This window comes from Odontesthes bonariensis, chromosome 5 (genome assembly GCF_027942865.1).
Source record: "Odontesthes bonariensis isolate fOdoBon6 chromosome 5, fOdoBon6.hap1, whole genome shotgun sequence".
Lineage (NCBI taxonomy): Eukaryota > Metazoa > Chordata > Actinopteri > Atheriniformes > Atherinopsidae > Odontesthes > Odontesthes bonariensis.
This window is the reverse complement of record NC_134510.1, coordinates 20,568,676-20,580,937: the sequence shown is the minus strand read 5'-3', so window position 1 is coordinate 20,580,937 and position 12,262 is coordinate 20,568,676. Positions and strand designations below refer to the sequence as shown.

General features: G+C 44.4%; 1 protein-coding gene across 1 annotated transcript in view; it reads left to right on the top strand.

Moving 5' to 3' along the window:
- Nucleotides 1-12,262, top strand: part of LOC142380571 (uncharacterized) — a 30,161-nt gene that overhangs the window by 15,365 nt on the left and 2,534 nt on the right. The window contains exons 3-13 of the mRNA XM_075466483.1: nucleotides 405-459; nucleotides 1,000-1,965; nucleotides 3,745-3,906; nucleotides 4,260-4,754; nucleotides 6,183-6,680; nucleotides 6,939-10,462; nucleotides 10,545-10,815; nucleotides 11,191-11,388; nucleotides 11,465-11,554; nucleotides 11,638-11,824; nucleotides 12,027-12,234. Of these exons, the coding sequence (XP_075322598.1) occupies nucleotides 405-459; nucleotides 1,000-1,965; nucleotides 3,745-3,906; nucleotides 4,260-4,754; nucleotides 6,183-6,680; nucleotides 6,939-10,462; nucleotides 10,545-10,815; nucleotides 11,191-11,388; nucleotides 11,465-11,554; nucleotides 11,638-11,824; nucleotides 12,027-12,234 (6,654 nt within the window). The remainder of the gene's footprint in view (nucleotides 1-404; nucleotides 460-999; nucleotides 1,966-3,744; nucleotides 3,907-4,259; nucleotides 4,755-6,182; nucleotides 6,681-6,938; nucleotides 10,463-10,544; nucleotides 10,816-11,190; nucleotides 11,389-11,464; nucleotides 11,555-11,637; nucleotides 11,825-12,026; nucleotides 12,235-12,262) is intronic.

The window sequence follows — 12,262 nt, the reverse complement described above, 5'->3', positions numbered from 1 at the left end:
TGGTGTGTTTAATGCGTGGTTCAATGTGATCTCATCAGTTTGTCCGAGGTGTTTATGCATTAAACCTTTTTGTGTGAAGCTTTTTCCTGAAATTCTGTTGGTTTTTATTTTATTTTTTTACACGAGGACGTGGCGGTGGATTCCACATAAAAGTGACCTTGTCGTGGTTTATACAAAGCTTGTAGTACGTGGAGGCTGATGAGCGCGCCAGCAGAAGAGCGGCACATTTTAAACTTCTTTAATTATCGTTATGAAAGCTAATATGAATTACAGTTGTGTGCCGAAACCTCCAGAAAGAGAACAGCCTGTAAGTGTAAGTGTTGGGTTCTTTTTCCCTTTATTTATTTATTGTATTTTGTAAGCCGAACGTCTTTTGGTGTGATCGCTGCGTCCCTGATCTTCAGGTCTTCGGCCATCTTCTCAGTCTTCTGCCAAAGGTAGTGGATCGAATGTTAACAAGTCAGTTCAAAGATGAGTTGCAGGCTTGGGCTGTCCTAACAAATGCCGTTTGGAGATTGCTACAGCCTTAAAGACGACTTCCTCTCATTCAAACATGTGCCACGTGTCAGAAAATAACAACCCGCAGAGCATCTGTTGTGCCATAATTGTGAGGTTTCCTCAATAGGATAAACTAATAAGATCAGCAGAATCGGATGAGTTTTCAATCTGTCAAGGCATGGAATTAGAATAATTTTACTACTTCTATTAAGGTTTTTTTTATTCAGTTTAACAAAAGAAGAATCTGTTGTAGCTGTTGTTGCCAACTGGTAACTTCATCTGCTGGTAGCTTTGCTATTAATAAGCAGGCTTTTAGTATCTCTGACAAAGTTTGAAATGTCAGCAGGAACCTCACAGAATGATTATTTATTCAATAAGCTGGCACAAATAAATAAAAAATAATAATAAAAAAAATGCTTACAAGGCAAACATTTAGCCCACACGCCCAAATTTCCCTGTAAAATGCTTATGAAATATGTTGTTTTTTTGTTTTCTTTGTAGCTGAAGAGTACAGCGTTACTTGTCAGGATTGTGGACAGATGTTTACACACATGGACGCCTACAACACTCACCTGCACCAGCATGCCCTGGAGGAGGAGGAAGCTCCGATGGGAGACAGCAGGACTCCTGCAGCAGGCCTGGCCTCTGGGATTATGGATGCTGCAGACAGCGGACCTGAAGGCGCGAGCGGTGGTGCAGATGGGTGTGACGTCAGCGGGTCAGCAGAAACGGAACCCTCGATGAAGAATGCGCTGCCAAAAGTTTACGCCTGCTTGGTCTGTGGGAAGGTTTATAGTTACCTGGTTTCGTTCGAGAAACACCAAAGGCTGCATGAAAGGGAGATCCCAGCAGTAAAAAGCCCGATTCAGAGTGATCAGAACCTGCGCAAGTATGAGTGTCCCGATTGTGGGATGTCTTTCATCCGGAAGACACGGCTGCTTAGTCATCTGTTAGTTCACAAGACAAGGCGACGATATAAGACGACCCCAGCCAAGTGTGATCAGTGTAACAAATACTTCACATCTGCAAAGTCGTGGCTGCATCACCTCGATCTACATAACCAGAGGCGGTTTTGGTGTCTGAGCTGTGCTCAAGGCTTCTTAGATGAGGTGTCACTTGATAAACACCTGCAAAAACACAGTCTGAGACGACCTAAAAAGAACAGTCACCCAAGCACACATGCCAGTGCAAAGCCTCATCCCAAGAAATTAGTTGCGCACGAAAGTGAGCATTTCACAGGTCATCTCGGGATGAGTGGGACGCTTCCCGGGAGCCTTGCCTTTGATGTGAAGGAGGAAGATATTAAAAACAGCGCTCTGCTCACCAGCGTGAATGATGATGATGATGATGAGGATGATGATCCAGAAATGAAAACGGCTCTTCCAAAAATGGAAGAACTGCCAGTAAAGGAAGAAAGTATGCACACGGGTGAGGATCAGAGCCCAGAGGAGGATTCAGAGTGTGGAGGTGATGAAAACTCTGAGGAGTCTGATTGCGGAGAGCCTGTGCATTGCTTCCCGGTATCCAAGGTAACCGGTTCTGCTGATCCGTCAGACAAGACGAAATCAGAAGGGGAGCTCGATGAGAAGGAGCCGAACCAGCACAGAGAGCATAAATATTGGGAATGGGAGTGCATTGAATGTGATATGGGCTTTGATGAAATGGCAAAGCTGCATTTGCATTATATACAACATGCAACAGGGGAGGTGCCGATCCCACAGGACGACACCGAGGGCTAACGCCTCTGAGGAGCTTCTTTCTGTCTCTGCGGCTGATAGAAATCAGGCAAAGTAATTCCCCCGTTGTATTTTCCCTTAAAAAAAAAAAAAAAAAAAAAAGTAACATAACATGTCTCATTTTTGTTAGTGTTGCATACATAAGAAACACCTGCTCATGAGTTTAACACCGAGTCTAGTCAAATGCTGAGTTTATTATTATTATTATTTTTTTAACATGTATTTTTGATATATGAGATTTACCGACAAGACGAAGGTGATGAAGATGGGAGCCCGAAGTAAAACTGCATCATTCTTGTAAAAACTAATTAAAAGTCAAATGCATTCACAGTGGCTTCAGTGTTTCACTTCATGTGCAAGGTGGTATGCCGAGAAGTGCATCCCCATTGGTGCGCGCGTAAACCGGTTCAGGTGTGGACTCTTACATTTATCCAATAAAGTTAGTGATAATATTCAGCTGACAATGGTGTTTCATTAGTTAATCTTTTTTTTTATTATCATTTCTTCATGTAGATGAATAATACATGTACATTTATGATAATCCGACAACTGTACATTTTAGAGCATCTCTTTCACCTATTATTATATTATTGTGCAAATATTCCAAAGTAAGGGCGGTGACTAAGACTTTTGTAGTAAGACGGTTGGAGACATTTTCTATGAATATCAATCTTAACTCAGTATAGCACAGATGAAATAATATAAAAACTTAAAACTATGGAATTTGATTATTTTCATTTTAGAGACAATTTTGGACTTGTTGAAATTCGCATCTGTTAATTCAATCAGATTAACAAAGTTATGATGTAGTTATATCATTCCATTCCAGACTCTCTTTAAAGCATGACCGGCAGGGGATGCTTATTTCGGTAAAAGTCTGCATTTCTTGGCACAACACCGGCACCGTCGACCCGCTGTCCAAAACAACAGATGGGAAATATCTAATATCTGGGAGAAGCATCTTGAGCTGCGATTGGAATAACTTTGAGCAAATAATCTTCATGTATGGGTTTGGAAGTTTGATATGCTATGTGACGTATAGTTTTTACATATTTGTGTTTGAATACAATGATTTAAAAAAATAAAAATAAAGGCTTTTTAAGGGAAAGGGAGTGAAGGCCCTGTGTTTTTACCAGTGTTGGTTGGTCTTTGGTTACTGTGGCTGCATATTCAACCTTAGGCTGGCTTCTTTTGATATTTCTCAATTTGACATGGGAACACTGATTTAACACAGCTCAGCTTGTAATGTTGAATTTGATGGAAACCAAAGGAAAACATTTCCAAAAAGAAAAATAATCTACAAAAACATGTTTTTTTAAAACTTGTGTGTGTGTGTATATATATATATATATATATATTAATGTATGTATGTATTAGTGTAAACCATCAGTTTATCCTTCCTTCCTTTATTTAAATAAAGGAAAACCACAAATCCCATGATTCCCCTCTACGCGCCCGTGTCAGACGTGACGTCACGGTGTCTGCGGCTCCTCCGTGTTGGCTTTGTGAGAAACGACGCGGAGATGTTTGGGCGGACGAGTCAGCCCAGGTAACCTCGTTCTGCATCCTCTTGCTTCATTTCATGTGTCCATGTGTCTGTGTGAACGGGGGGACGTGCAAAGTGAGGGGATATTTAGCATCTTTGGTCCCGTAACAGATCAAAATGGCTCAGGTTTGCACTCTCATTTTACTCAAACATTGAATTAGGCTAACAAGGCTACCGTTATCTGTGAATCTAACGTTATTCCGGAGAGTTTGCTCAGGAAAACGGGTCAAAAGGTGTAGTTGCACGGTATCTGCTGATATTAAAGTAGTCCAAATGGACAACAGCCTCCATCAGCAGCAGCTGTCCTCCACATCCCTCCGTCAGCTATTGTAATTCAAATGTTACACGTCCAGGCTCCCAGCTGTCCCTGTGTGGATAACAAAGATGCCGTTCATTGCTTTGAAAATAGATAAAATGATGTAAATATATTTACCTGTGTAATAAAGCGTGGGTGTCTGTCTGTGTGTGTGTGTGTGAAGGACGTGATTTCACAGAGACACGGGAAGCTGTGAAGCAGAGAGCCATGCAGAGTCAGACCCAGGCGCACACTGAACCAAACCCTGCGACCACATCAACCTCAGAGCAACAACTGAACACTGCGGCTGAGCCAGCGCAAAGCCAGCCAGATGCACATGACAGGGAGAGCAGATCAACTGCTCCCGCTGAGACGGAAAGCAGAAATGCACCAGAGACACCTGCGAGCATGGCGGTCCCAGCATCAGCAGAGAGTGAGTCTGGAGTTCAGTCGCAGGCCGAGTCCTGTGAAAACACTGGGGAGATGGACTGGGACCTTGCTGCAAAGCCAGGTGTCCCCGCAGAATCTGTTCCTGATGCCGATGCAAAACCTGAATGTGATGGACAGAAAGCAAAGAAGCAGGAAAAAGGCGACGGAAGGAAATACGTTCCTTCCAAGAAAGCCATGTTAGATCCTCTGAAGATTGATATGTCCAAGCCGTACGTTATTCCTCTGACGTGTAAGTATTTCACGTTGCATGTACGTTTTGTCATACAGCTGTCAGACCAGGCTTGGTTTGAGAGGCTTAATACAAATATACTGGCACACACTCATTACCAACATGGCAGCGCCTTAAGTAGCATTTACTTGTTTGGAGGTTCTGTGCTACACAGCTCCACTTCTGAAAAACAATGCAGATATTTGCAAATCCTTTAAACCCCACAATCTAACTGAAAACAACACAGAGACAACATTTCAAATGTTGACACTGAGAAACGTTTTTGTTAAATATTTGCTTACTTTGAATTTTTTTTCATTCCAAAAGATTTTGGAACCTTCTTCCTCTTTTGTATCGCCACCATCTGCTTTTAACAGTGCTTATAAACCTGGATTTCAGGCAGGCCACTTAAGAAACGGCTCACCTTTTGTGTGGCCTGCACACGATCCTGACCCGATGGCAGCGTGTTCCTCCAAAACCTGCAAATATAATTGTTACCCACGCCACGTGTACTGATTTTTAGCACTGATGCTGGATTTTTAACTTTGTGCTGACAACGGGCAAGGTGGTCCAACCGCTCTTTTTGCCCAGAGAACATGGCGGCCAATGATTTCCAAAAATCATTTCGAATTTTGAGGTGTCAGAAGACAGAGCAGTTCCCCAGGCAACCTCAGTCCATCTTAAGTGGTATTGCACCCTGGGATGGAAACGATCCTTCTAAATCTTCTTTTTTTTCCCCGTGCTCAGCGACGAGGATTTTCAGAAGTGTTCCTGTGAACATACGTTTCTGTTTCTAACGCAGCGGATAAAGATCGCAGCCTTTTTAGTTTTGGATTTTGTCCTCGTCATCTGTGCAGATAGATTAATCCAGATTCTTTGGATATTTTAGTGTTGTGTTGCGTCGGTGATTTAAAAATCTAGAAATTCTTTGAAATTTGAGAGACAATTTGAGAAACTTTTACCATGTGTTTTACACGAAAACATTTCAGTGTCATTATTCTCTGTGTTATTTTTCTAGCAATTTCGGTGTCATAGTTTTTAAGTCAGTTGCATGTATTCAGTTTTGAATTAAATTCAAGCGTCCCGCTTTTTGGGAAACGGCATGTTACACCTTTATAAATCTACTTGGTGTTTTTGATTAATAATGCGAGTTCATGATTTATTCATTGGAATGAATTCATTCATTAGAATTGTTACTGGTTCAGAAGATCAGTGTCATAGAAGGACAGAATCTCCAAAGCTCTGTCACACTGTAAGAGGACAGTCGTTACGCGTTTGTCATTTTTGATCCCTCGTGTGTAACAGTAAATGCATGCCGCCTTAAGCAGCAGAGGCGAGTGGGTCTCTCCTGCCCAGACGTCCTCATGTGTTTTATATGCCGGTGTTCTCCTCTGTCCGATGATACCACATGTAAACATTTACCATCTCCTCTCTCGTGTTTTCCTGCAGCATCTCAGCTCTCTCTGCAGTGCAAAGAGTGCCACATTATCTTCAGTGATCACAAGAGCAAAGAGCGTCATTTGAAGCTGAGCCACCCAGCGCAATATGAACAGTGCATACTGAGGAATGCCCTTTTTGCTTGTTACGTTTGTGACCGCCACTTTACAAACTCCATAGACCTCATGGCCCACCAGAAGGCCCACACAGAGAAGAAGCCCTTCAAGTGTCCAGTCTGCAGTCAGTCCTTCAAGAAGTCGTCAGAGCTCACCGCACATAAAAAGAGTCACTTTGGCCAGAACGGTTATGGCTGCGCTGAATGTGGCAAAGCTTGCAAAACCCTGACGTTGTTGAAGTATCACCAGCGCACGCACACAGGAGAGAGGCCGTACATTTGCAAGGAGTGTGGAAAGAGGTTCACCATGTCCAAAGCTCTGCAAAAACACACGTTGCAGCACCTGCCAGAGGGAGCCGAAAGACGCAAGGAGGCACAGCTAAAGAAAAACAATGGTAAGGAAAATGTCTTGTCACTGCACATGGTAAAATCCTTACGTGGGTAAATATTAGTTTTTGCTGTCCAGAGCCACATTGACTGGTTTAAAGGAAAAATGTATAATAAAAAAAAACGTACAAAACTTCTGATATTCCTTACAACTTCTGCTGGTTTTGTTGTGTTGGGAGCTAGTAAATAAAGGTGGGCATGATAAAAGACTCTGTTTTTGTTGTATACCACTGGGCATCACAGCTTTCCTCCTTTTTTGTCTTAAGGTGCCTCTACAATAAAGTATCCCTGCTCTTTATGCAATGTCACTTTCAAGAGCTCCAAGAGCCGGTTGCATCACATGAAAACCAAGCACAACGCGCCACCGCCTGGAGCCAGTCATGCTCTCCCAATCGAGCAGCAGGTGAAACAAGGTACACCCATCATAACTCCAATTTCCATTTCTCAAACAGCACTCTTACAATTGGAAAACAACGGACCCCTGCAAAGAGTGGATGCAAATATTGACACTGAGCAGATTCGCAGACTTATTGAGTCACTGGGGAATGTGCAGAAAGTGAACCAAGTTGTTATATTGGGGCGTGTGCCTCCTCATGCCCCACCACTGGAATTGCAGCAGGTATCACATCTGGCCAATCCAATGACTTTTAATCTAAGTCCACCACAGATAGATTTTATAGGGCTGAAACAGTCGGAATCGAAGACGGCCGAACTGGACCCTTTAAACAACCCATGTGATCCAATGGAGCAAACAATTATATTGGAACCTATAACTCCAGATGGACAGCTAGAAAACCCATCCTTCTCAGAACTGGGATCCCACATAGCGGCAGGTGAAAATATAGAACTAAGCATAGTTGAGGCTGAACAGACGGAGAGACCTGAAGGAGAGGTGCTGCATCAGATCCTTCAGCAGTCTGAGATCAGTGCAGTTCACTGTGATCCCATGGTTTGTCACAGTGAGGTTGATAATCTCAAGGAAAACCTTGAGCAAACAGTCATATTAGAACTCACCCCTGCTTTGATACCAACTGTGGAGCTGGAGAAATCCCAAACTGAACCACAAAATGAAATGCCTTCCTCCTCTTCGGTACTGAACACTGACCAAGCGACTCCTGATCAGGTTGCAGATCAGACAGTTGTAGATGAGCGAGAAACCAGCCTGTCAGTCCCATCGCTGATGTCCATAGTTGAGCTGGAGCTGACATCTTTACACCCAGAAGAACAGGATCTTTCTTCTTGCCCCGTTGTTCCACCAGACGCACTCACACAGGCTCCGGGTAATAATTCCAAAGAAGACGTGGTTTCACATATGAAAACAGTAGGTCCAGATCAGGCGCCTGAGGTGGATGAGAAAACACAGGAGCTGGCTGAACAGGAGATATCTGAGCCGATAGATGGCAAGAAAAATCTTTCTGAAGTGGAGAACCAACCTGCTAAAGAAGAGGCTTTGTTACAATTACCGACTAAAGAGGTGCCCCAGAACTCAGAGTTGTCCATAAATGTAATGTCGGCTCAAGAGCTGGTGAAAGTGAGGAAAAGAAAACCAGCCAGGACGTTTATTTTTCAAGGATATATGCAAGATCTGGTTGGATCCATATACACGGATGACTTTCAGAGCAATGCCAAACCTGCCAAACGCCAAAGAACCAAAAAGGCTCATCTTGTTGTTAAATTTGGTCCACAAAACAAAGAAAAGAAAAGCAAGAAACAGAAGAAGCCAACGCAGAAGCAGGACAGTAAGACATCGCCAAAAAAACTCTCCGGAAAAAACGTGCCATCACAGAAAGGAGGAAAGGGGAAAAAGGACAGGGCTGGCGGGGGCGTGGTGTCGGGAGCTGACAGGAAATCTCCTTCGTCTGAGGTCCCACAGGTGCAACGAGTCAAAGAAGATAAAGGTAAAAATAAAATGAAAAAGCAGAAAGTAGCCAAGGCAGGTGTGGCACATAGAAGTGAGCACAATACCGTAGGTCCGCCCATGTTTAAAAAGAAAAAACAAGCCAAAAAACTGCGGAAGGATCAACCCAGGAGTCCAAAGGATGGGAAGGGAAAGAAAAACCTGGCAACAGAGGACACGCCTAAAAAGGCAAATTCGCCTGGTTCACACATAACAGAAGATGCTCTGCTTCTACTGAAAGGTCACAAACAGCCCCAGCTGAAAGTCTACAAGTTGGACCCTTCAACGGCATCCGGGCAGACACCTGAGACTTCTCCTCAAGAGTCCCAAACACCGTCTTATCAGAGTACAAGTGAGTCCACAGATAATCTCACAGCAGAAGGTGGGAAAAAAGGTGGAAGAGCGAAGAAGAGCCAGAAAGCTCTTTCCCTGTTGTCCTCCTTGCAGGTTTCCCATCGGCCACCTGAAGCGCTGCCCACCAAGCCAAAGACCTCCAGGAAGCGCAAAGCCTCCTTGAGAGTGGAGACCGAGGGCGTTATAACTTCCAAGCGGGCCTTACAGTGTAAGGACTGTGGGGAGAAATTTGGTGAAGTCTCGTCCCTTCAAAAGCACAAGACGACCGCACACATTGTTGAAAGTCCTAGTCTCACGTACACCAATGGGAACGTCTTTGAGGGCGTCTCAAGGTTAGATCTGTACCAGCTTCCAAAAGTGCACGATAAAGTAGTTGGGGTGATGAATGCTGCGACAGACTGGGATACAGAGCCTGAGCTGGTCGAGATGGCTTTAGAGGAGAGGGAGCAGAGTGTCTCTTTCCCAGCTTTGATTCCATCTCCATCTTTACCAGTTCCTCCTCAAGATGTTGAAATGAGTGCTGACAAGGATATGGGTGGAAGTAAAACAAGGGCATGCGATGAGTCTCACAAATCTACTGAAGTTCACTCACCATCTCTTGAAATGAAAAGTTGCGAGACTCGAGCAGATGTCGCCAGGGAAAGCCCTTTGCCTACGACCACTCAGACAAAGAGTTCCGGGACAGGAGAGCGTTTGGCATCGGATGAAGACAAAGGAGGAGAGGACGCCACCAAGAATCCCAGCTCAGAATCTGAAGTCCAGGCTACCACAGATGAGGACGTTAAGGAGAATTTACTCCTCGAGGTGGATTTGGTCACTGTTGGGGAGCCGAATGAGAAAGATGAGCCAGTTTCGCATGCAGACACCGTTTCCCAAAACGAGTTGGATGGCAGCTGCGATTCTGCGAGTGGAAGCACCGATAAGCACCCTGAACGAGTCAATGTTGAGACGACTGAAAATTGTCTAGCCTCTCAAAATGTGTCGTGTTCCACTCATCAAGTGGAGGTCAAAGAAGAGGAGGAAGAAATGTTTGTCCAAAAGAGAAAAAGTGGAGGGAAGGGAGTTGTTATCAGGAGTGCTGCACGACGTAGGAGAAGAGGAACAGCTGGTCTCAAAAGTGATGCAACATCGAAGACTAATTCAGTTGGAGAATCTCTCAGAAGTACAGAACCAGAGAACGGACAGGACGAATGTCAGCTAGTTTATGAAAAACACCCCCTCTCCTCAGAAATTCCTGACCCTGAGAGTGGCACAAAGACACCAGCCAGTCCTGACTTTAAAGATCCCGTTGCACCTTTGCCTTCCATTCCTTCCACATTAGAGGAACGCCATGAAGAGCCAGTTGTGTTTGAACTGCAGACACTTACCACTAGTGTTGAGGAAGTGATGAAAGACGGAGGACTGCAGGAAGGAAAGGAAAATGATAGGGAGGCTGACCAGTCTCCAGGCATCATCCTGGAGAGGTTCCTTACCTCCAGGCAAAGAGTGACTGCTGACAAGGACACATGCTTGATGACAGCGTGGAACAATCAAAGACAGGTGAGGTGCTGCTTGTGCCATCAAAAACCATACACTGACAGTACATCCAGATGTGGAAATATTACATTTCTTTTTGCTCCAGGGTTTGGACAGAATTGCTGATGAAGAAGTGCAATGTCTTGGGGGCCAGGAGATCAAGGTTGAAGAGAACACCTCGGATCCCCTGCTGGTCGCACCCGCCTGCCAGAGCAGACAGAGTGCGAGTGTGCAGCCACAGCATCATCGAGATATAAGGACCGTTCTGGTGAAAGAAGAAAGCAGCCCGATGCAGAACGACGCTCAGGTCACGCAAGGCCGCAAACGCATGCAATGGAATGTGGAGCCAGTCGGCAATGAGAACACGGACACCCCGTGTGAGTAGTCAAGAGCCCATTTTCCCAAATTTGATGGATTATAAAGAACTATGGTAAAACATTGTCGATGGTGTTCGCTTTATGGTGTAATTGTGGATCAGAGGGATGTCTTTGTTCAGTTAACGGATAACATACTTCAGTAAATGTTTTCCTCTTGTTTCTCAATATGTTAGGTTTTACATTTTTGGCATTTAGTAATAGCATTTCTGTGATGGTAGACCCTTGTGTCCTCCCAGCTCACACTCCAAAAGCAAAGCCTGGTTGTTTAACTCTCGATTTCTAGAAATTTAACATGTTTTCCACGAGCTAGAACATTTACAATCATCAAATGATTTGGAGCCTATGTGGTTGGTCATGTTTTGAATCTGTTTACAGTAACGGAGACTGAGGAGACAACGGGGGACTGTCGCGTCTCCCCAGAGTTCAACAGCAGCCAGTGTATCTTTTACCCGGTGAAGGAGGAGGAGAGGGAGGTCCTGCTGGGGGCTCCTCAGAACAACAGAAGGAGCTCGCCCTCGGACGGACCCGATGATGCATATCAGACAGGACATCAGACTGCAGGTCATGATGCACGTGAGTCACCGTCTCTACCACATTTCAATTTTATATTCCAGGAAAGCTTTATTTTGATGTTGATCTTGTTTTGAAGAAGGTGAAGGAAGACATTCCCCACCAGACTATCAGGAGACTGAAGTTAGAGGTCTCCTGTCAGAACCAGGGGACTTTGCTGACGGACAAGGTCGGTATATCTTTTTACAATTTGCAGCTATTATAGTTGGTTTTTTAAGCTCTTTATTAAAATATTACTGATTGGTCTTTCAGCCATGTCGGACTCTGAGTGGCAGCACCCATCAGACCTGCAAGACTTTGTCCTCCAGAGTTCTGATGAAGAAGATACGAGTCCTTTTGAATTGTCTGAGCCACAGCTTGACACGGAGGCAGGAATACTGGCCTACTTCAGCAAGAACCAGTCCAGCAGCGCACAACAGTCAGATCGAACATCACCAAAGTACAGTAAAACTAGCAGCGTTAACTGAGCACAACACTATGAAACAAGAATAAGATTCTTCCAAGTGTTTTGTTCAAATTCAGTGATGCATTCATACTGTGCAGAAACAATTGAGACGGTTAATGGTGAAAGAGGCACTCGCGGAGTCACAGATGGACTAATTCAACTCTTTTTCTTGTGATTTTTCTTTTGTCTTGCGTAGCTTGCCACCTTCAACTAGTCAACATCAAGCACCAAGGGATGAAAACGGGACCAGAGAGCCCATTGATTACTTCTCCAAATATTTTGGCTGGGATACCTGGTTAGAAATTGCCACTTGCACCAATGAACATCCCAAGGAGTCAAATCCTGTCACATCCAGAGAGGTTGCACGCTTTGTCGGGATCCACATTGCAATGGGAACTTTGAAGGTCTGTATTCCTGCTGAATTGATTGCTG